At 39.2% G+C, this 23,148-nt stretch overlaps 1 protein-coding gene across 2 annotated transcripts in view; it reads right to left on the reverse strand.

Annotated features, from left to right (window-relative positions):
* The window catches only part of PTPRM (protein tyrosine phosphatase receptor type M), a 789,396-nt gene that overhangs the window by 430,658 nt on the left and 335,590 nt on the right, over positions 1-23,148 (reverse strand). For both annotated transcript variants that reach the window (XM_042910577.1, XM_042910576.1), the window contains exon 5: positions 11,802-11,917. In XM_042910577.1, the coding sequence (XP_042766511.1) occupies positions 11,802-11,917 (116 nt within the window). The remainder of the gene's footprint in view (positions 1-11,801; positions 11,918-23,148) is intronic.

Here is a 23,148-nt window from a genome sequence, read left to right on the forward strand (position 1 = left end):
TTTCATTATGTATTTGTAATATTTCAATAATGTTACTTAAATTTTATAGAGAAGTTCATCCAAATAATATAGGATATATACAGTAACTGCAGTAGTTAGAAACCAATGAAATTACAAGTCTTAAAGTCAAATATCCAGCTGTTGCCTAGATTAACCCAGCCACGGGAAACAAAGAGGCATGACACTGACTGACATTTCCTCTTAGTTTCAAGGTTTGGGTTTGCAAGGCATGGGATTGACTTTTAATTCTAAAGCTGTAATAATGGCTCTGTAATATGAGGAAGACGGCAGGGCCTGCATCATCACTCATGATCTAAAAGATGGGGCTAGTCCTCAATATGGATGGCTAAGAACATTACTTTTCCCAATCAATATGCCATACAGTACACAACTCTTTCTGAAAACATAGCTGAAAGAAGCTAAAGATGCAAGATAAAGGAGGCTAAAAGCCTCATGGTTTGGAATTTCAATTGAAATTGTCAATATGATCTCAGGACATGTTCTTAAGTGTATGTATGTGTGCATATGTATATACCCAAGCTGAGCCCAATGCGAAGATCCAGAAACAAAAGAGTGTGATAATGAGTACTTCTTATGCTCAGATTGTAATTTCTAATGATCAGTTCCCAGTAAACAAGAACCAAGGATCCCTGGAGAAATAGCTAATTCTAGGTCATTGAGGTGGAAAATGTAAAATGTAGGCCTGAAATATATTGTCAGAAAGTAAGAAAGCCATCTGACATGGCCCACAACAGGGGTCACCTACCCTGAGTAAGCCCTACTTCTTTGAGCAACAATAAAGATAATACGTAAGATAGATCAGAACACATCGAATATGTTTAAATCCATAAGTTCAGGACAATGACAGTGACGACAATAGTGGTGATGACAATGACCATGATATTGGTGACAGTGACAGTATTACTAATAACCCCCTTGGTCACTTTTTGGTGATGCCAGTGAACTGCATCATTATTTTTGAAAGCTTGCTGGAAAAAGACAAAATATCAAGCGTTTATACCATCTTCCCTTTATCATTTACATAGTAGGGTAACCAAATATTTGATATGGGAGAGCTTTTCTTTTTAGAAGTGTTCTAGCTACTGAACCAAGAAGGGAGGATATCACAGAACCAGTCTGCAACCCTTGATGAACTAATGAATGTAGAAATGGTCATCATTGGCTGATAACATCATAAAAAGGGACCTAATTTGCAAGCAACACAACTGAAGAACACATTAGCTGTCACTCCCAGAGGGCAGCAAGCAAAACCCAAAATATGGGAAACTGTATAGGACAAACACAGTTTCAGCAACAACCACTACCACCACAAACAGGGAAATGGATGGAGAACCTAAAGAGAAAATGGACTTAAGAGACTCATCGTGCCATTGCAAAGTGTCAACTATACTGCTATCACAATGCAAACAGATTGCTAAAAGAAATAAGGTTATAAGACAGTCAAGGAAATCTGAACACTGGCTGTTTTCCCAGGGCACACTCAGTGTCTATCATTATTATTTTAAGGGCTCTTATCTTTCAGAGCAGGGGTCTGAGGCTAAATCCAGCCTGTTACCTGTTTTGTACAGCTTAAAAGCTAAGAGTGGTTTGTACGTTTTTTAATGATTAAAAACACAAAAGCAAGAATAATATTTTCTGACAACGAAAATCACATGAAATGCAAATTCCAATGTCTGTACAGAGAGCTGCACTGAAAACAGCCACCCTCGTTCATGGACGTGTTGTCTGTGGTTGCCTTCCTGCTACAAGAGCAGAGCTGAGCAGCTGTACCAAAGACTGGCTGGCTGGCTGGCAAAATTTGCTATCTGGCCCTTTACAGAAAATGTTTGCCAGCCCCTATTTTAGAGAACCATTTACAAGTTAAATGATACAATGACTGGGATTGCTTCAAAACAATCAGAAGGGGAGCAGGTGGAAACAGAAAGTCAGCAATTGGCCACCTATTGTTAGGTGGTGAAGCTGGACGCGGAGTGTATTAAGTTTGCTACATTATCTCTCTACCTCTATACATATTCACAATATCTACAATAAAAGTAAAAATAAACTTTTCTTCAAAGAAGCAATTAGAAAATAATCTCTCATTTCTGTATTTCTGAACGACTATTTTAACCATGATTATTTCCCCAGGAAAACAGATGATTTTGCTGCCGGCTTATAAATATTCCAGTGCTGTAGAACTATTTTGTCTAGATGCCATCCACCTCCTGCAAATGCATCAAGCCATTTATATGATCAAGGTACCACCAACAGTAGAAGAGAAAATGCACTTTGACAAAGGGGAGCCATAACCCAGGTCAGGCTGGCCTATTTGCATAACTAATGAGCATATGCCCAGCACATGGAAAGTGTGTAATATACATTTCTTGAGGGAAAGTAATCATGGGTTTCCAAATCTTAAGAATAAACAGAAACTCCATTAATTAGTCATTTGTCCTTTGTGTTTAGTGGACACCACTTCTTATAACAGAGACAAACAATTTTATTACGCTTGAACAATAGCCAATCTCTTTTCTTTTGAATGAAGGGAAGGAAGGATGGCAGTTTTATAAGTAGGAGAGAGACAGAAGAGAGTAACAATCCGCGCTACGATTTCAAAGTTCACCCTCTGTAGGAACTGCCTGGCTGCCACTGTGCCGGTCAGAGATGTCGTGGTCTTGTCTCACACTGAGTCACAACTAGACTAAATGCAGCATGCTCTGTTCTGTTTCGCTTCTATAGTCCAAAAGAAGTTTTTAAAATCAAAGCCCACCCAAAGTTGCCAAATTTTCTTTCCATCTCAAGGAAGGAGTTAAGTAAACTTCTCTCTTTCTTTCCTCTGTACGTGATTCCAGATTACAAGACTGGAATCTTCTAGGACTTTCCAGAAGGCCACCTAAGGCAGATGTATAAACCTCCTACGTAAAACATTTCCATGTTTCCCACTCCTTCCAAAAGAGACAGAATAGGAAAAAACTAGAGATCCTAATAGTGTCCCAACTCTCCAGGACCCTCAGTCCAAGGCCTGGATCAGTAAAAACGAGATAGAAAGGCAGGACATTAGTATTCGCAGCCCTCAATCACAGAAATTCCGGAGCACAGCCATTCCTGTCTTCTCTTCTCATGACAGAGCTGTGGATTCTTAGAAGCAAGAGAAACAAATGACCCGTTTGATGAATATGAGAAAAGCAACAGAAAATTGCTTTCATGGGATTTATGGCTCTTGAGTCCAAAGTAAGCAATCCTTAAGGGGACCAGCTGATGCCTTTCTCTTCTGCCCTCCAAACTGAACCATCCTGACCTGCAGTTTTCAAAGCACAACTTCCCATCCTGGCCCGGAGACCTTTGGATTGCAGTGGAAGACAAAGCTCTCCAACTGCTACTCCAGCTTTTTCTGGGGCATCCTTCTCGAGGCAACAGCAGTTTACATCTCTTTTCATTGAGTTGGGTAATATCACAAAATAAAATGTATTAATTAATGCCTCCTGGAATCGCTCTAGGTAAGTCATACTGTTTTAATGTAAAATAAGCCTTTACCTTTAAATTCAGCTAATCCCAAATCACACTAAATTAAAACATAGGGCATATGCTTTGAAGGTTTTTGGTGGTCTCGGGCTGAATGTTCCATATTGTACTATACACACACACACACACACACACACACACACACATATATATGGATTTCAACTGACTAAAACAATAATGGATATAATTTCAACCACTCAAAGTTTTAAGGAGCAAATGGTTCCTATAGCAACTGAAGATAGTCATCTTTGTGCATTCCTGTTATTTTCTATGATGGTAAGTGATGTGAAATTTATGCTTTAATATATATGGTATAAAATAGCCAAGTTAAGCTTGCCAAGGGAACCATAATTTTACTTCTTTTCAAATCATTTTATGGCTTTTATATATAACAGCAAAATTGGTCTGATCCACAGTTCTGATTTTTTCCCTCACAATTTATAAAGGAAACTAAAAGCCACCAAGAAAGGCTGACCAAACATACACATTCCCTAACACAAAAGCGAAGGTAACATCCACACACATGAATACAATTTTAATTGCAAATTCTGATAAAAGCCATCACTTGAATTACCACATGATGTTTATGAATCCACAAGGAAATGTTTGGGTCTTTGTACTATGCAAGAGACATTATAGTTAAAGACGTACATTCTGGAATTAGATGGTCTGTTTCAAATCCTAGCTCTTGTTACTACCAATGTGCTACTGGAAAAATTACTAAAACTTCCCAAGCCTGTTTCTTCTTCTATGAGCATATAAGAGAACGCTCCCAGGGAACAGTTCAGAGGAAAAAAGTACATGTACATAGCCTAGCAGAGTACTTGCACACAGCAATGCTCACTCAGTAAATGGAGTTGTAATTCCTTTATTTCAAACACATCCATTGAGGGGCTCTGGGTGGCTCATGCAGTTAAGTGTCTGACTTTGGCTCAGGTCATGATCTTGCAGTCTGTGAGTTCAATCCCTGTGTCAGGCTCTGTGCTGACAGCTCAGAGCCTGTAGTCTGCTTCGGATTCTGTGTCTCCCTCTCTCTCTGCCTCTCCCCTGCTTGCTCTCTCTCTGTCTCTCTCTCAAAAATAAACATTAAAAAAAATCAAACACATCTGTTGAAGTCAGTAATATAAATTCTAGTAATATGGTTTATAATTTATTCATTATCAAATCAAATTCTGTAGTAGGTCAGAGCACGTATCCTCTTGAAAACCATTTTAAGTTACAAAAATCTAGATTTTCTCTTTTCTCTCAAAACAAAATAACAAAAACAAACAAACAAAACCCAAAGGTCTAACAATCTAGCTGAGAAAAATGTGACAAATTTATTAAGCTGGTGAAAAATACTATTTTCACAATTGGGTAACTCATACCCAGTTAAGTGGAATTATGTATCAAACTCTCAAAAGAAAAAAAAATCTCTAGGCCAACAACTAAAAAAGTTTTAATCCTAAGTGAACATTATTTTTAGAAATTCAGTCTTCCCAAATTTAGAGCTCACATTGAATTACATTCCACACCAAAAAAAGAAAAAAGAAGGAAACAAAGAAAAGAGGGCGGTGGGTTCATCCATCAATTTCTATGACACAGCTCCCTTGTCATAGTGAGGGCTCAAACACATTATCCTCGAGAGGTATATTTCTATTACCTTTAAGGTCTTGGGACAAGGATTTTTTTTTCCTAAGGGGTGAATCAGGGGTGAATCAACAGAATAAAAAAACACCTAGGGGAAACGTATAAGAAATGAAGGTTTAGGAAAGATGATATATTAACCACATTTGTTTCCAAAATTACTCTAACGCTGCATGATAATTGAAGCATACTCTGAAAAATCAGCAAAAGGGACACCACTAGGTTCTAGATGTCCCTTCTCTTTTCAAAACCATCTCTTGGAGACGAATCATTCCCATATAACAAGCATCTCAGAAAGAACGATTTTGTGCCTGTTTTTTGTGCCTGTTTTGCTGGTCTGACGATGGATCTCTTAGACTCACCTGGAGGAGACACATGATTTGTTCAGGCAGTCAGTAAGCCAAGTGTCATGAACAGGTTTCTACTGAGCATGTGTTACATGATAGGTACAATTCTAGGTGCTACCTTGCAACCGATGTTTTTAATATAGTACATCATAGTAACACCATCCAATTTCCTTTTATATTTCTACGAACAGACGTGGGTTTTTTTTTTCATGTTTACTTATTTTGAGAGAGAGAGAGAGGGAGAAGTGGAAGGGGCAGAGAGAGAGAGGGAGACAGAGAGTCCCAAGCAGGGTCCGCATTGTCAGCACAGAGCCTGACGCAGGGCTTGATCCCACAAACTGTGACATCATGACCTGAGCCAAAATCAAGGGTTGGATGCTTAACCAACTGACCCACCTATGCACCCCTGAACAGATGTTATTTTATGAAATCATTTAAAAATGTTATTCTGGTGCCTTACTTCTAACAAACACTAAGTTCTATGTGCTAAAAAAGTAAAACTCAATTATGTTGCACTATGATGGTCCCAAAGTTAACACAGATATTTTTCACAGTTAACCTGAACATATTTGGTTAAAACAAAACAAAACACTATTATTAGAAAGACAAGTACTCAATGAAGAAAACTGTCCACATGATGAAATTTACTAATTTGTAAATATTTTTAGGTTTATAATTGACCTTTACCAGCAAGTGAAATTGTATTTAATACACATCATAATAAATACCTAATATATGATAGTGGTAAAGTTTCCTACCTTTTCTGAGTTTTCATTTTCTCATTTATAAAATAAGGAATTTAATTTGAAGACTGTTCCACATTCTGATGTTAACTTAATGCTGTGATTCTAAAAAGGAAGCTCCTGAAAAAGGATAGGGGCCCCTAAGATCTGTTGACAGAAAATTATTATTTTCCAGGTTTCCTTTGCCAGGGACTATTCACCCAACGTGTACATGTCAGTTCCTGGCTTGATCAGAGCTGCCATATTACCTACTGTTAAGAAGACCTCTCCACTGCCTCCCCGATTTCTGCCATTTGTCCTAGAGGCTGAACTGCTTTCATTTCCCACCCACTTCTGAGTTTGATGTGGGAGCCAAAGGCTACAGACCAAACGTTTGTTTCTCTCCAAAATTCATAGGCTGAAACCTAATCACCAATGTGATGCTACTGAGGTGGGGTCTCGGGGAAGTGATTAGGTTTGGATGAGGTCATCAGAGTGAAGTCTTCATGATGGAAGTGGTGTCCAGAAAAGGGGATGCTGAGAGCTTTCTCTCCACATGTGAGGATGTAGTAAGAAGGATGTCTGTAAACCAGGGAGCCAGCCCTCACCGAAACTTTACCATGATGGTCCCCTAATCTTGGACTTCTAGTCTCTAGACGTGGGAGAAATGTTTGTTGGTTAAACCACCCAGCCGGTGGTAGTTTGTTACAACAGCCCAAACCAACGAAGACACTGAGTAAGAAGGGGAAGGAATTTGGAGGAGCCTCCATAATGTATCAAAAATGAATTAAAAAACAAAAATTACAAAAATGCCCAAACTACAGAGATTCAGGGGAAGAGGGCAAGGTGGTCTGTGTTCCCTAGAAAAGAAGGTGCACAAGCCATCTTCACATTTGTGACCATCAATATTAGCCTTGGTGATCATCTTTATCTATTTATTGAACATTTTAAAAAGGTTATAAACACTAATCTCAGGAGAAACAGTATTACGTAGGAAAATAAAAATTTAAATATTTAAGGGGCACCTGGGTGGCTCAGTCGGTTAATCAGACCCCTGATTTCGGCTCAGGTTATGATCTCACAGTTCCTGAGACTGAGACCTATGCTGGGCTGGTGCTGACAGAGCAGAGCGTGCTTGGGATTCTCTCTCTCTCTCTCTCTCTCTCTCTGTCCCTCCCCCATGCCACTCTCTTTTCTCTCTCAAAATAAATAAAGAAAATAAAGAAAAATCAATTAAAATAAAATACTTAAGAAAGAACAACAGTAATCTTAACACAATCATACAATCATAAGGGTTTTTTTTAGGACTACAAAAAAACACGTATGTCAGAAATTGCCTGTCAGCATAACATGTAAGTAAAACAGAAGAACATCTAGGGGCACCTGGGTGGCTCATTTGGTTGAGCAGCAAGCTCTTGATTTCAGCTCAGGTCATGATCTCACGGCTCACGTTGGGCTCCCTGCTGTCAGACCCTGCTTGCTATTCTCTGTCCCCCTCTTTCTCTGCCCCTCCCCTGCTTGTACACGCGTGCTCTCGCTCTCTCTAAATAAACTTAAAAAAAGAACATATAAAATCCCATTTTCTCTTCTCTGTATTCTATATCTACATATACTCCACGGTATGTTCAAACTGTAGGCTCCGCAGTGATCAGAATGTTGATAGTAACGGGCAATACTGTCATGTTTGGGTGCTTGAATGATTTTACACATACATTTCATCTGAGTATCTCCCATAGTTACAGTCCCTGCTGTATGCATAGATTGCTATATCCGATAGCATATAGCAAGCATCTTCGACAAATGCACTGCACATCACTTTTGAACTACAAAAAAAAAAAAAAAAAAAAAAACAGTTTTGTAGATGCGGTCTTCCTACTGTTCATTGTCTGGAAAGTAGGAAGTCTTTTGCTTCTATACTAATTGATGCTTGTGAACTGTGCTTTACTTTGCTATTCTGTATTCTAGAACACCCAATTCTATGATGACAATAACCTGTAGCCCACAGTTGAGATGGGAGAAAATGTAAGCAGATGGGACACATCTGTTAATCATAAACATTTCTTCATTAGTGTCACCATCAGATTTATGTGTACCGTGTTTTTGTGAAAGGCTCTGACAGTGATCATATTTAATCTGTATTTTAAACAATCAAGCCACTGGCCATTTTTCATAGAGGTGGATCGATATGGACATGTAATACATACGCATTTTGGGCGGGGGGGAGGTCATGGTGGCTCCCTGATGTTAATCATGCAAGGTCAATCACATCCAAATTCTTCCAACAGGGTGCTAAGTACATATTACCTATTCACCTAGCACTGGGATATGGGAAGATGGCATAGGATTGGTGGAATCAAGCAGTGGTGAGGTAAAAGAAACAGAGGTACTAGCCCCAGCCATGCCACTTACTTTGGTGACCCTGCACAATCCTGTACCCCAAACCCATCTATGAAAGAAGTCGAAGACCATGGGATACAGGGATGAAATTCTATGCAAATGCCTATGGTAGAACTCAAAATGTGGTAATACAAGTAAACCAAATTATTACAAATGATTATACTCCAAAATATCAATGTTCCCCAGTGAAAAATGTATTATTCAGTTCGAAACTTTGACTTACCATTGAGAAGATTCAAATTACAGGAAAAAAGAGCTAAAAATATTTTTCTCATTCATTTTTCTGCCTGGATCTCAGCATTTCTTTGAGGATGTGAGTGACTTTGTATGCAGACAAGCATTTTTGAAACTGTTATAGCAATGGGGTAATGAAGACATGCCCATATTCCTATCTCTAGACTAGAAAGACCTGGTCCACGATTCCAGGTTTGCTTCTCCCCACAACTTCTACTGAATGACCCGAGGCAAAGGCCAGGGCATGGGCAAGAGGAGGGCAGGAGGGCTCCGTGAAACCATCACGTGCTGTAAATCCTCCTTACCGCTGGAAGCCACTCTACACAAATACAGTTTAATAGAAACCATTCTTGCAAATGAAGGACACCGGTCTTATTTCCTCAGTTATTAATAAAGTAAACACCTCCCTACAAGATGCCTATGCAACCAGAGGAAATAAATCATTCAGCAGTAAAATTATCCTCACATCACGAAGATTCACAAACCAAATAGCATGCCATGTCCAGGAGAGACTAAGATTCACTGAGAATTTCAAAGTCACAACACCTCTGTGTGTATCGTGCCCTCTAGGGCATGACCATGTGGAAAGCTGCAGGGCAACAGGTGGTCACCGATGCCAAGAAGGGCAAGGAAAGACTGGGTAACAGACGATGGAAGGCATTAGTGGATGGACTGTAAAAACAATTTATCAACACTAATGATCAAATTTAATAGAACAAAAACAAGAGTCTGGGGACATGGGAAATTCAACATGACAGTCAGATCGAGGCGACTGAATACAGATCCCAGTTATACATTAGGTTTTGGCTTTTTCTTTCCTGACTTGGAACATGTGTTGCACTTTGCTTCAGACTGGTGATGGTCAACCCCGGGCACACACTGGAATCACCCGGGGAGCCCCAAATGCAGGGCCCTACCACAGACCAATTAAATCAGAATCCTGATGTAGATCAGGAAGGTTTTAAAAACTCCCCATGTGACTCTCATGGAGTGAGGGCTCAGACGCTGCATTTAGACCTGTTTTTCAAAACAGCAGCTAGCTCTCTCCCTATTATGTGACAGATTCTCTTTTAAAAAGTCTCCCACTCTGTAGAAGAAAGTAGTTACAGATCCCCAATGCCCAAGGCAATGCTGAAGTTGAACCAAGGGCATCCCAAACCCAGGACATTTGCAAAAACAAATAAAAGTAAATTGTATCCTCAATGTGCCTGTAAATTCTTAGGAATATCTAAGACTCTGTTGAGGCCAGAGCTTAGATTTTATATTATGTTCTCTGAAGTAACATTAACACAAATATCAGGAGCCCCAAACTATTTTCCATGAAAAATTAAGATTTCTAGAGATTAATCAAAGATGACAGGATAGTGTCATTTTTAGGAGGCAGCTAATGCATTGTGGAAAATGCCAATTAAAAATGTCTGTCTCATCAATTACCATACACAGACCATCTTGATGGAGTTAAATACCAAACAACCGCTAAGTAAGAAAAATAATTTTCAGTCTCTCACATCAAGATTCTAAAAGAACTGGGAAGTGGGATATAAAGGAAGAAGCAAAGTCAAATACTGACGATCAGGGTTGAGCACAGTTCTCATGGGCTGCAACATCTCTTACAGTAGTGAGTACAAACTTTTAGAGAGAAGAAAATGGTAAAGATGAATTTGGTGCATGCAATCTCAGTCCTCTGCTTACATTCCTCCTTCCTGGCCAGGGATGTTCTCGCAGGGAGAGTAGCAGATGAGAAAACAACGACATCAAGGTAGAAGGGTGAGGAATCATGCAGAGGGTCCAAGACTATTGAAGAATCCTCCAGAACGTATTCTCCAGTTGTCACCATGTTGTTGAATACGGGGAGAGGACATTTGGCCATCTTCCATTTTCCCCAGAAGTGGAGGAATAAAAACGACCATTTATTTCACTTGTGATGACAAAAAGGTAAGAGGGATTTCAAAGTTATAGAGTGTCATGCAAATGTGACATGGCACAGTCACTGTGACACTGAAGAAGAGGGAAGAGAGGAGGAGAGGTCATACGCACAGAGGAAAGGTCGGCATGCGTGAAGCGGAAGCCATGATGGAATGGAACAGATACACAAAGGGGTTAAATCGTGAAGTTAGCTCAGCAGCAAACTAAAATAAGTATATAATTAATCAAACCAAAACAAAGTCAACTACAGGATCCATAAGGAAAGAGGGGTGGGCGGGAATCAACACTAGTCCCGGAAAAGAGTGAGCATCCTGCAGATCGGTGCATAAAAGGAAGAAACAAGAATGAAATTGGAGAATGCCACAGGTTAAGGGAATCAAACTCAGAGCCTAAAGAAGCGGGTGGCATTCTGGTTAGAGGGGACAAGTCACTTAATCCCACGCATTCTCTCAGAATTCCCACGACCGGGACAAATCCATGAAACTATCTGCCACGCAAAATACGTATGGGGGAATTTGAAGGATTGGAAAACAAGACACACAAATTATGACTACGCTAAAAACGTATACTTAAATACTTAAAAGTAGAAGATATGTTGTTAATTTCTAAGCTGAGGCTTTTCCCCTTGTGGAAATTCAAATTATAAAAAGGCCTACAAGCGTGTGTGTGCACTCGCACATGTAAGCGATGCTCTGGGTATTTCTCCAGAGGAAGGGTAGGGAAGAGCTCTATATCTGGTACTTTAATATCTTGCTCTGAAAGTACTTTGACAACCAGATCTTCAAAGCAAGATGGCTAAGCAGAAGCGAAGGGAAAAAAACAGAAAAATTTTTTAAAGGTCTGCGAAGAACAGTTCGGTTATCTAGAATTCTTAGTAATCTGATAACTTATTAATAAAGAAGGAAAGGAACAGAGACAACTCAGGGCATCAACCTTCTATTAGCAACGTGACACTGACCCGGACCCCCGGGCCCCTTCCCAGGGGGCGTGTACTCCTGCCTCTGGAGGAGACAGAGAGTTACCATACCTGCAACCAGAGCCTGTCGCCCGCCACAGTCCGGCCGATGGCACTGCACTGGAAGGTGGCAAACTGGCCGGCATTGACTTCCACGTTCTGAATCCGCAGGAAGTGGGGAGTTCGGGCTACGTGAACAGAGAGAATTAAAGGCATTAAAAGAGGACATTTGTAACTTATCTGTGACTTTTTGAATCTATTTGCAATTTTGGGCCTTCCCATTTTGTTTACCTTTGAAAACATATGGCTTTTGCTTATAAGAATGCTTTTGAGATTTCATTATGATTGTAAAGGGTATCATGGAAGGTTTTGGTGTGCTCTGAGAGAACAGAGAAGCCAAGCATTCTGGGATAGAACCAAGAAGACAGAGGATATTTTATTGTTCCTGCTGTGCAAATTATCATAACTCAGCAGTCTTCTTGTAATAACAAATCTGTATTAATAAAGATTACACTGAAGCCTAGTTGATGTTTTGAACAAAAACATATTAGATATTTATACTAGCAACATGAAAAGAACAGTAAGAAGTTAAATGATGTTGTCAAGGAAACTTTTTAAGCCGAGTACAAAGCTGTGCGTAATATATATTTTAATACAACTAATTGGTATGCAGTATTCCCTATGTAATACTTCCCAACTACCAAAAATACTATCCCCATAGACGGACTCTGTGCAATTAGGTTGGGACTGCCACAGCATGGCAGTTTCTGCTGATTCTTACTCCCAATTCAAGAGAAAAGAATGATTCCAAATGCTAAACAACATCAAGTCTCACACAGTATCCATGGGGGACAGCCCTCTGAATAAAGGATAATTCTATTTGATCTGAGAAGCCCAGACCAAATTTCTGCAACACACTCAACGCATGTGTTAAGGAACTGCAATGACAGGCCAGGAATTGCATTTTATGGGATCTTCTATTTTTGTTAGGAAAAAGTCTCTTATCACAGCAATGACAGTATAAAAGCAAGGGTCTGGGAAGGGGGAGGTTAGGGGGTAGAAAAGGAAGAGAACAGGATGCTGGTATTTCTGGGAGGGATGGATAAATATTCTGGACAATAACCAGAATAAACTTATTATGCCAGCTTTTCCCCATTGTCAATGTGTCTTTAGGCCATGTGTAGACACATTCAAAGAGTCGTGCCCCACTACTGAGAGCCCAAACGTGATAAACTAGCACTAATATTAGCCTGTGCAGAACAAAATTAAGAATGGAAGTGGGTTACTACTCAAGAACAAAGAGAAATGCATTTTAATATCAATAACTCACAGGAAAAAGCCCATTTTACTAATGTGGAGGCCACCAGTAATTCGAAAACTGCATTCATGCTGCTTAGCATGCAAAATGTCCTAAATAACTTCTAAAAGAGCAGTATAACTATGGGTCATTGTTTCTAATACAAATACATTAATTTAACGTCCTCTGACCTATTTTTCACTACCTTAAATTATCCTTGGCCAAGAATAACACGATGCCATGGTTTTTAAAGACCTCTGTAAAAAGTCCCTAAGACAAATTTCTCTTCTAGTCTCTGTTCCCAAAAAGCTGAAAGAACTTTGTTTTTAGCAAATGGAAAAAGGTAACACGTTTTGAGCATCACGGACCAGAACATTTCCCACTGAATATGCACAAGCGTTCCATGAGGTAGGCATTCTTTTCCATTTTGTAGATGGGAGATCTCATGGGTACTTGCCTACCGAGTGTCAGAACCAGAGCGCGAACAGTTCCAAAGCCCATGCACAGCCCACCATGGCACTGCCTCTGCGAGCCTCCCACCTGCGTCTGCGTCCCCCATGCTCTTCCACTGAGAGTGCCTCCCTGCCTCACTTTTGACACGTTGGCTTCTTTCATATTATTTAAATTGAGTTTGTATTATTCAGTGAAACTGAATTTACATTCTTTAAAATTGTTTACGTGCGGGGCGCCAGGATGGCTCAGTCAGTTAAGCGTGCAACTCTCGGTTTTGGCTCAGTCACGATCTCACAGTTCATGAGTTTGAGCCCCGTGTCGGGCACGGCGCTGACAGCGTGGAACCTGTTTGCAGTTCTCTCTCACTTCCTCTCTGCCCCTCCCCTATTTTCTCTCTCTCTTTCTCTCAAAATAAATAAACTTTAAAACATAAAAACATAAAATAAAATTATTTACTTGCGATTTCAACTTCTGTAGAATTCTTCTCTCCCAACCTCACCTCTGACACAAACGAACAAACTTTGCTACACAAAATTATAACAATTATTTTCTATTTACCTACATTAGCGGTTCCCAATATTAACAGGGATCATTAAGAATTTGAGATGTGACTAAATTAATAGGACTACATTGAAAGCCAGAAAGCTCTTTGCTTGTCAAGAAATCATATAAGCAAATGGAATATTCTACTTCAAAGCCAACACAACACATCCATTATGGTACATCTGTCATCACCTGGAAACTTTTTGAACTGTTTTTCGCCTGTAAAATAATTCTAAGCACATTGCCCCTAGCTACATGGACATCAAACTACACCACGTACAAAGCAATCGAAAAAAGAAGAAAAATAGGGAAGTAGTAACTCCTCTGTTCGCTGGTGTGTGTAGAGCAGATTTTAGCTACTTCACAGGCTTTCGAAGGTAGCTCATCAGAAAGGGTTATGCTTTGCAGCCTTTAATCACACACACACACACACACACACACACACACACACACACAACTGCCCTGCCCTGCTGGCTCCTGAGGGAGCTGTTATAGATCCATTTCCTGTCAACCTTCCCAAGAAGTTGGTGGAGCCCTTTGTTCAAGGGGTCTGCCAGCCACAGAGCCTCGGCCTGTCTATAGAAACTGCTCTCCTCAGTTTATCAGCAGGCCCCTAAGAGGCCCAACAGCCTTCTTTCCTTCCTCTTCCTGACTCATCTCCCAAGGGAAAATGCTTTCGGCCACAGTGATTTTTTTCCAAAACTCCCTCAAAAAACTTTCAAAATTCTACTTTCAAAACCCTTTTCCTTCAGCTTTTTCCTTTGTTCATTCTTCTTTGGGCTCTACCCTAAATGTCGATTTGTCTCAGATTTAGAACTCTGCTCACTCCCCTTTTCCGAGCGTATGTACTGGTAGGTGCCCCCTGCTCCGACGGAGTTAACGTGAGGCTTTTCAAAACGAGGAACCTGTGACCAGATCACTGAGCTACACTCCTGTTAGCCACAGAGAAAAGTTCTCCATTTTGGGGAGCCTGGGAGCCACTCCAGTTAATTGGGTGCCCCCACAAGGGCAGACAGGCCCCTCCAGAGTCAAACCTGACCACACCCCAGATGGAGGGCATCCACACCAAGGAAAACAACAACAGCCATGTACTCTCCCTCGGTCAGCTGAGTGTTGGAGCCAGATCCACTGATGGGGTCACACCAACATGAAAGCTCACAAGCCACGTGTGCACAGAGGCTAAGAAATACTACAGGGAACTATTGTCCTAGGAACAGACTGTGTGTGTGTGTGTGTGTGTGTGTGTGTGTGTGTGTGTGTGTGTGTTTTAAATCAGAACCTTCAGTCCAGTGACTGAAAAACTGGGTCACAGGAGACGTAGGGGCAATTGAGAATGATAGCTGACTTCCGATTTTTTGAGATGGACCCAGTATGCAGAAACTCCGGACAGCCATGCTCCCTAAGAGTAAAGAAGAATTTTCTAACACTGAGACTGACAGAACATGGTATGAGCTGGCTAGTGTGGGAGCCATATGTGGAGACAGAGTTTGCAACTGGCTGGGCAGAGAGGTAGGTAGACTGGGCACCCCGTTTGCGACTGGCGTCTTACAGTCACCATTGTAACCTCTTCCCCCATTGCCCTAGTAGTGCTTCACCTGCAACAATGGGGACCTTGCTTTCTTTGTCCTTGGATATTTTGTGAGGGCTGCATCTTCTGCGCCCTCGTTGGAGACAACAACTCTTGCATCCATGGATAAACTGTAAAAAGGCTTATGGTTTGAATCATATTTAGAATGAGTATACTCCCTGAATCTGGGTTAGAATCCCAGGCTTCCTTATTTGGAAGGTGCCTCTTGGGCTGGAAGTTCTTCTGTCCAGTTTTGGTTTTGGCCTCTCTCCTCTTCCTATTTGATCCCTCCTCTCACTGGAATTGCTCAGTCAGCTGACATGCCCCTTTTCAAATCTCTGATGCCTACATGCCCCACCAGTGTGGGGCTCACTCTGTCTGCTTCCTTTCTTGTGGGCATGCCTTTACGAAGGATAATTTAGAACTGTGATGGCTCCTTTGAGAAAATCTCCCAAGCTGGCTCCCACATACACCGAGCACCCCCACTTTCATATTCCTGTGGGTTGTTAAAGACAGATTACGTTGCACATTCGGATAGCAGGACGTCTCACTAATATTGCCCTCTCCTGTCCCTCTCATGGTCTCCTACTCTGCTCACCTTTTGCTGCAGGCCACTGTGGTAAGTTGGGTCCCTAAGACAAGGTTTTTGAGTGTGTCGCCATCTTTCATGATAATTTGCATTAAAGAGATACTACACCTGAACTGCTCTTCTGTAGTTTTACCCCCCACCCCCTTGGTTAAGCCTAGGATCAGTTTCAAGCCTGTCCTGAAAGTCTGTGAAGTATTTTGAGTATCATCGCTGGTATATCCTTGCATGGGTAAGCTACTAAAAATTAAACATTTAAAATGTCCATTGCAAAATCTCCATGTGTTTGTTACTCATATATGTCCTAGACTTTGGATTCTTACCCTGCACCCTACCTATGACTCCTTCCTCTCTCCTTTTTGTCCCTCCCCACTCCCCAATGCCTCCAAATTTCTCCAAATCTCTCTGGTTTTTCTTATGCACTACAAGTGAGTGCACTACAATTTCTCAACCAGAAGGGCCAGTCAAGGTGTGTGGGACCAACAGAGCCCACTGCCCACTTTTTAAAAAAATTTTTTTCTTGTTTTATTTATTTTTGAGCGAGAAAGAGAGATAGACAGCAAGCAGGGGAGAGGCAGAAAGAGAAGGAGACGGAATCTGAAGCAGGCTCCAGGCTCTGAGCCATCTGCACAGAACCTGATGCGGGGCTAGAATTAACAAGCCGTGAGATTATGACCTAAGCTGAAGTCAGACGCTTAACCGATTGAGCTACCCAGGCACCCACCACCACCCACTCTTCCTCCTACAGATGTAGAAATGCAAGGAAGAGTCTCTTTCACATAGTAACGTTTCTCTTCCTGCTATAATCATTACAGATTTTCAGCCCTTCAAAGGCTTCTATACCTTCTGAGTGGTGCAAGGGGAAAGATAAAATATACTCAGTTTGAATATACATTTAGTTTGAAGAGTAGGTTTCCCATGAACTAAAATAATTTTCAGACAATGAATTTCAAATCTTGAAATTTTGAATTTTATTCCTTATTTAGCATGGCAGGAGAGTTCTTTTGGAACACCAAGGGTGGGATATCATACAGTTTTCTTTTTCCTTTTTTAAACACATAATATGTTTCCAAACTTCCTGAGAAATAATATAACTCATTCTTCCCCAAATCTGAATGGCCTCCAAAAACACCTAACCTGGACCAACTTAATTTACATATTCTGCCTCCTAATATGGCTAATATATTTAAAGAATGTCCAATATGTTGGCAATCAATTCAATTTCTTCCTAGGATTTGTGATTTAAATAACTTATTTTTCACTTTTAGGAAATATTTTGGACAATAAATATTAAAAATAGAGAAGTATTTAAGTTTTTAATCATACATAAATTTATCTCTAAGAAGCAACTTTTAAAATATGCATGCATTTCTGCACACTAGTGTTTTGTTTTTGTTTTTGTTTTTTTAATGTAACGTGTCCAGTAACTTGTTGAGGAGACATATAGCATGTTGACCTAAAGCCTGGGCAATCTGAGGAAGGCTGGAAACTGACCTTTGATTGACCCAGGCTAAGAGTGAATTCAGGAAGGTTCATAAAGATTATTTATTGCAATGGGGAAAAAGACAAATTAAAAGCCAAATCATGAGAACAGTTAAAAATGGGGTAGGAGTGGTGAGGGGTTAAATGAAAGTTAAAAAAAAAAAATTCCATTGGAAACAAAAAGGAAGCTTCTAGCACCTGATAGAATCCTGGGAGCATATTATGAGCAGCTATGTTATTCATGGGTTGCTCTGAGGTCTCTGGTGGGAACTCTGGCTTTGCATTTCACTACCAGAACAACCCCTTGCCATTATGAAAACTGAACTCCATCTAATATGGTCTATTGGTCTCTTTCTCCCCTTTTGAAGTAACCATACACTTAAAAAATTAACAGAATGTCATCAGCATTTTCCCTTGTTAAATATTCATCTAAAACTATTTGAAATTCTGCCTGATATACATCAATCATTCTCAACTGGGGCAATCCCCACCCCCCACCTGCCAGGGAACATCTGATAATGTCCAGAGACATTTTGTTTGTCACAACAGAGATCAAAATGGTAGGGATACTACTGGTATCTAGTGAAAAGAGGCCATGGATGGTGTTAAACATCCTGTAATGCACAAAACAACCCCCGCAAAAAAGGTCAATATTGACCACAAGGTCAATATGGTCAAGGCTGAGAAGTCCTGATACATACGGCCCACAGACAAAAGTTTACTGGATCATCCTGTGCTGTTGAACATTTTGGTTTCCTATACATAATGCCAAGATAAAACTTTTCATAATTAAATCATCATATACACCTTCTGTTTCTCCCTTAGCATAAATTTTTAGAAACTGAATTTAATAAGACAAAAGAAATGCAGTTTAAAAAGGCTTTTGACACAAATTGCCAAACCGCTTTCCTTAAAGCATATAACAATTTGCATCTCTACCAGAAGGGTACACAAAAGTGCTCTTTTCGCCGCCCCCTCAAAAATACTAAGTGTTAGTTTCTGTAATCTGTCTTGAGAAACTTATGAACTATATGTACTCTGCTCTATCAGTTAACTTCATAATAATAATCTGAATATCACAATTGTCACTAGTTCTGCCACTGATCTGTTCATCCACTGGAAGTCCGCACTTGGAAACCTACTTTCCTAAGGGCCCTGTTTCCAGCAATGGCTAACTGAACCAAAAACAAAAACACAGAAAAACTCATTTATCAATACAATCTGCTAATACTTACTGCCTCCAGTGGGCTGTTTGTTAGGATATAACTTACATTTTTAATTTGGGGGCCAAAGATATGATCTTTGGATCAAAGGTTATCACTTTTCCTTTAGAATTGGTTTGGTCTTCAAAACAGCTTTCTGAAAGACTGCCAGTGCATATTACTCACATGGTAAGGTTAAAAGTCCAAGGAATTTATGCCTCTGTGCAAACTGTATTTTGGGAGGGCCCTTCTCTGGAATGGGTTGACTGTCTTTAGTTTGGGAAAGAGCATTGCTTGGTTGAGAAAAGGACTGCCAGAAAAAATACTCTGGCTAAGATAATAAAAGCCACAACTCAAATGGAAACCAGATGAACACATGCAAACTCATTAAGCATAAACACTTTTATAAGAAACTTATCCTTCTCAGATTAAACATAATTAATTGACCTAAGTGGAAGATAGTAACTCATCCAACAGGATGCACAAGACAAAGGAACTTCGGAATTCTATTTTCCAGATCAGTTCTTCCAAGAACATGAAAGTCAAAATTTCCAATAATGGCATTTTTAATTTTTTCAATAAATGTTAAAGGCCTATATAATATTTCCAAAGTTTTAAGATGTCTGGATTCTCCCTGTCCAGTGATATGAATTCTAGAACTGTTTTCGATTGGGAAGGCCAATCTTTCTTAAGATTTGGATTTATGCCATGTGTGTTCAAGCATTCAAGCATCATTATTTTAGCCCCTTATTACCTCTGAACAGAAGCAAAAGTTCCTCAACCCAAGCCTTAATGGACACACACACACACACACACACACACACACACACACACACATATATGTATATAATTTTTAAAACAGGGATTTTATTTTTAAAAAGTGCCTATTACATAAGGTTGGGGAAAAGATTAAACAAGATGATGCCAGGAAGGTATTCTGTGTGCCTGGTACCCTCAAAAATGTTCATTACTGTTTAAAATAACTAATCTACCACTGGAAACAGGAAAAGATCCCAAGAAAAAAAGTCTCTGCAGCCAGAAAAGTTTTGCTCCCATGCTGAGCTGTATGCTCTGAATCCTGCCAAACTATCTTAATTGTAACACCAGGTACAGCACCATTAGAGTAGAAATTTTCAATGGATCCCATATTCAAAAAGAAAAATTCTCTCTCTCTCTCCAAATTTATAGGCCCATTCGTCTCCCGGATACCCTTTCAAAATGCTATGCCAGCTTTCTTCTAAAATCTGCAGGATTTCTAGAAACGAAATATCTTCCATGAATATCAAACAGGAGTTTTACTACAACTCTCCTATTTTCTCATCTCTGCCATATTCTGTTGCTTATTATTAAGAAAGCAGTTTTTAAAAGAACAGAGGTTTTCATGTATTAATTGACCTCAAATCAGCCTTTGATCCCAAAGCCAGAAATTATTGACCAAGATGCAACTCTTTTTGTAGATGTCTCATATTATTGATCCTTCAAAGTCTGCACCAAAATGCTAACAACAAAATCAAAGAACGGTAATTTGCGGGATCAAAGTGCAAACTGAAGTGGGGCAAAAGAGGACTGGGTCCTAACCTTTTTTTATTTTCATTTGCATTTTAATGTAATGACATAGGTTGAAATGAACTGGAGGCATTCCCAAAATGCCAGACAAAGTAGTCGGCTCCTTTCTCTGTGTACCTGTCCTCAAACAAGGAAGCTAGTGCTAAGAACACAATGGTACTGCCCACACTGAAAAACAGTACATTCTGCAAACATTTTTCTTCTTTTAGTTTTAAGACAGACATTGATAAATTGTAAGAAATCAATGATTTTAGCATTTAATCTGCAGCTAACGTATTCTAGTGGGCCCATCAGGATGCAGTGCCTAAAAACAGGAATGATAATAACAGCTAACTTTCATTGGTCTCTAGAATGTGCAGCACTGTCCTAGGTTCATTATATTCACTTCATGTAATACATGGCAGGTGGGTTTTTGTTTTCAATCTTTTTCATTATATTATTATGTTTTTGAATTGGAAGAAAAATAATGGAGCACGATTCTGTGTAATTTTTAGATTTTAGAATTCAAGGTATCATATATGCAAATCACTTTGCACTTAATGTGTTATATGACAACATATAAAAAAGACCATACACCATAACCAAGTGAGATTTATCCCAGGAATTCTAGGTTGATATAACATCCAAAAATCAATCAGTATAAGACACCCTACCAACCAAATAAAAGACAAAAACACATGATAATCTAATGGATGACAGAGTTCATGAAATGGCATACTGATATTTTAAGATGAAAAAGTATATGAAAATGGCAGTAGTAAAGAGGTCACTCTGATCTTCCCACACCCTTTGCCCCTGAAATAGGCTATAAAATTCTACTGTGAGAGGTACCCTCCCTATACCAGAGGACAGGAGCTTCCTCATAAAGTAGATTCTACCATACATTAGAAATAAGTGACCTATAGAATAGGACATTGAAATTACACAATTAGAGGGGAAAAAAAAGTGAAGAAAGCTACAGGGCTTATAGGGCACAATGAAAAAAACAATATTCATATCATGGGAATTTTAGAAGGGAAAGAAAAGAGAAAGAGACAGAAAGTGTATTTAAAGCAGTAATGGCTGTCAACTTCCCAAACCTGGGATAAGAAAAAAACATTTAGATGCATGAAGACCAAGAGATACCAAATAGGTTGAACTCAAATAGGCTACACAAAGATCTATTAAAACTTACTGTAAAAATTAAAAAAACAATTAAAAACATTAAGAACAGCAAGAGAAAAGTCAGAAGTCACATACAAGGAAACCCCCATAAGACTAGTGGATGATTTCTCAACATGAACTTTTGAGGCCAAAAGAGCATGGTTGATATACTCAAAATATTGAAAGAAAATAACCGCCAATCCAGAATTCTATGCCTGGTGAAGCTGTCCTTCAGAAATGAAGGAGGGATAAAAGACTTCCCTGAACAACAACAAAAAGCTGGGAGAGTTCGTTATCACCAGAACTACCTCACAACAATACCAAATGGACCACATCAAACTAAAAAACTTTTGTACAGCAAAGGAGACCACCAACAGAACTAAAAATTAACCTACTAAATGAAAGAAGATATTTGAAAACATTATATCGAATAAGGGTTGTATTCAAAATATGTAAGAAAGTCATACAACTCAACACCAAAACAAAACAAAACAAAACAAAATAAAACAAAACAAAACAAACTAATAATCTGATTTAAAAATAGGCAGAGGACCTGAATAGGCATTTTTCATAGAAGACATACAGATGGCCAACAAACACATGAAAAGATGTTCAACATAACTCATCATCAGGGAAACACAAATCAAAACCACAGTGAGATACTATCTCACATCAGTCAGAATGGCTAGTATCAATAAGACAAAAAATAACAAGGGTTGGCAAGGACGTGGAGGAAAGGCAACCCTTGTGCATTATTGTTGGGAATGTTAATTGGTGGAGACATTATGGGAAGAAGTATGGAGTTTCCTCAAAAATTAAAACAGAAATACCATAAAATCCAGTAATGTCACCATTGGGTATTGACCTAAAGAAAACAAAAACATAAATCTGTAAAGATAGAGGCACCTTATGTTTACTGTACCATTATTTACAATAACCAAGATATGGAAGCAAAATAAGCGTCTATAGGTAGATGAATGGATAAAGAAAATGTTCTATTCCATAATGGAACAGAATATTACTCAGCCATAAAAAAATGAAATATTGCCATCTGTGACAATACACATTGGTACATAGAGTATTATGCTAAGTGAAATAAGTCAGACAAAAAAAAAGACAAATTCCATATGATTTCACATATTATGTGGAATCAAAAAAAAAAAACAAAACAAATAAACATACAAAATAGAAACAGACTCATAAATACAGAAAACAAACTGGTGGTTGCTAAAGGAGAGTGGGGGGATGGGTGAAATAGATTAAGAGGTACAAACTTGCAGTTATAAAATAAAATCATAGGAATGAAAAAATAAAGTCATAGGAATGAAAAGTACAGCATTAGGAATATCATCAATAATATTTTTAAATAATTTTGTATGGCTACAGATGGTAACTACGCCTTACTGTGAGCACTACATAATGTACAGAATTATCAAATCACTATGTTGTACACCTGAAACTAACACACCATTGTATGTCAACTATATTGTAATAAAAAAAAGAAAAGAAAAGAAAAGAAAAAGAAATGCGAAAGGGTGTTCTTTGAAAGGAAGTAAAAAAAAAGGCTAATTAACATCATA

The sequence above is a fragment of the Panthera leo genome, chromosome D3 (assembly GCF_018350215.1).
Source record: "Panthera leo isolate Ple1 chromosome D3, P.leo_Ple1_pat1.1, whole genome shotgun sequence".
NCBI classification, from domain to species: domain Eukaryota; kingdom Metazoa; phylum Chordata; class Mammalia; order Carnivora; family Felidae; genus Panthera; species Panthera leo.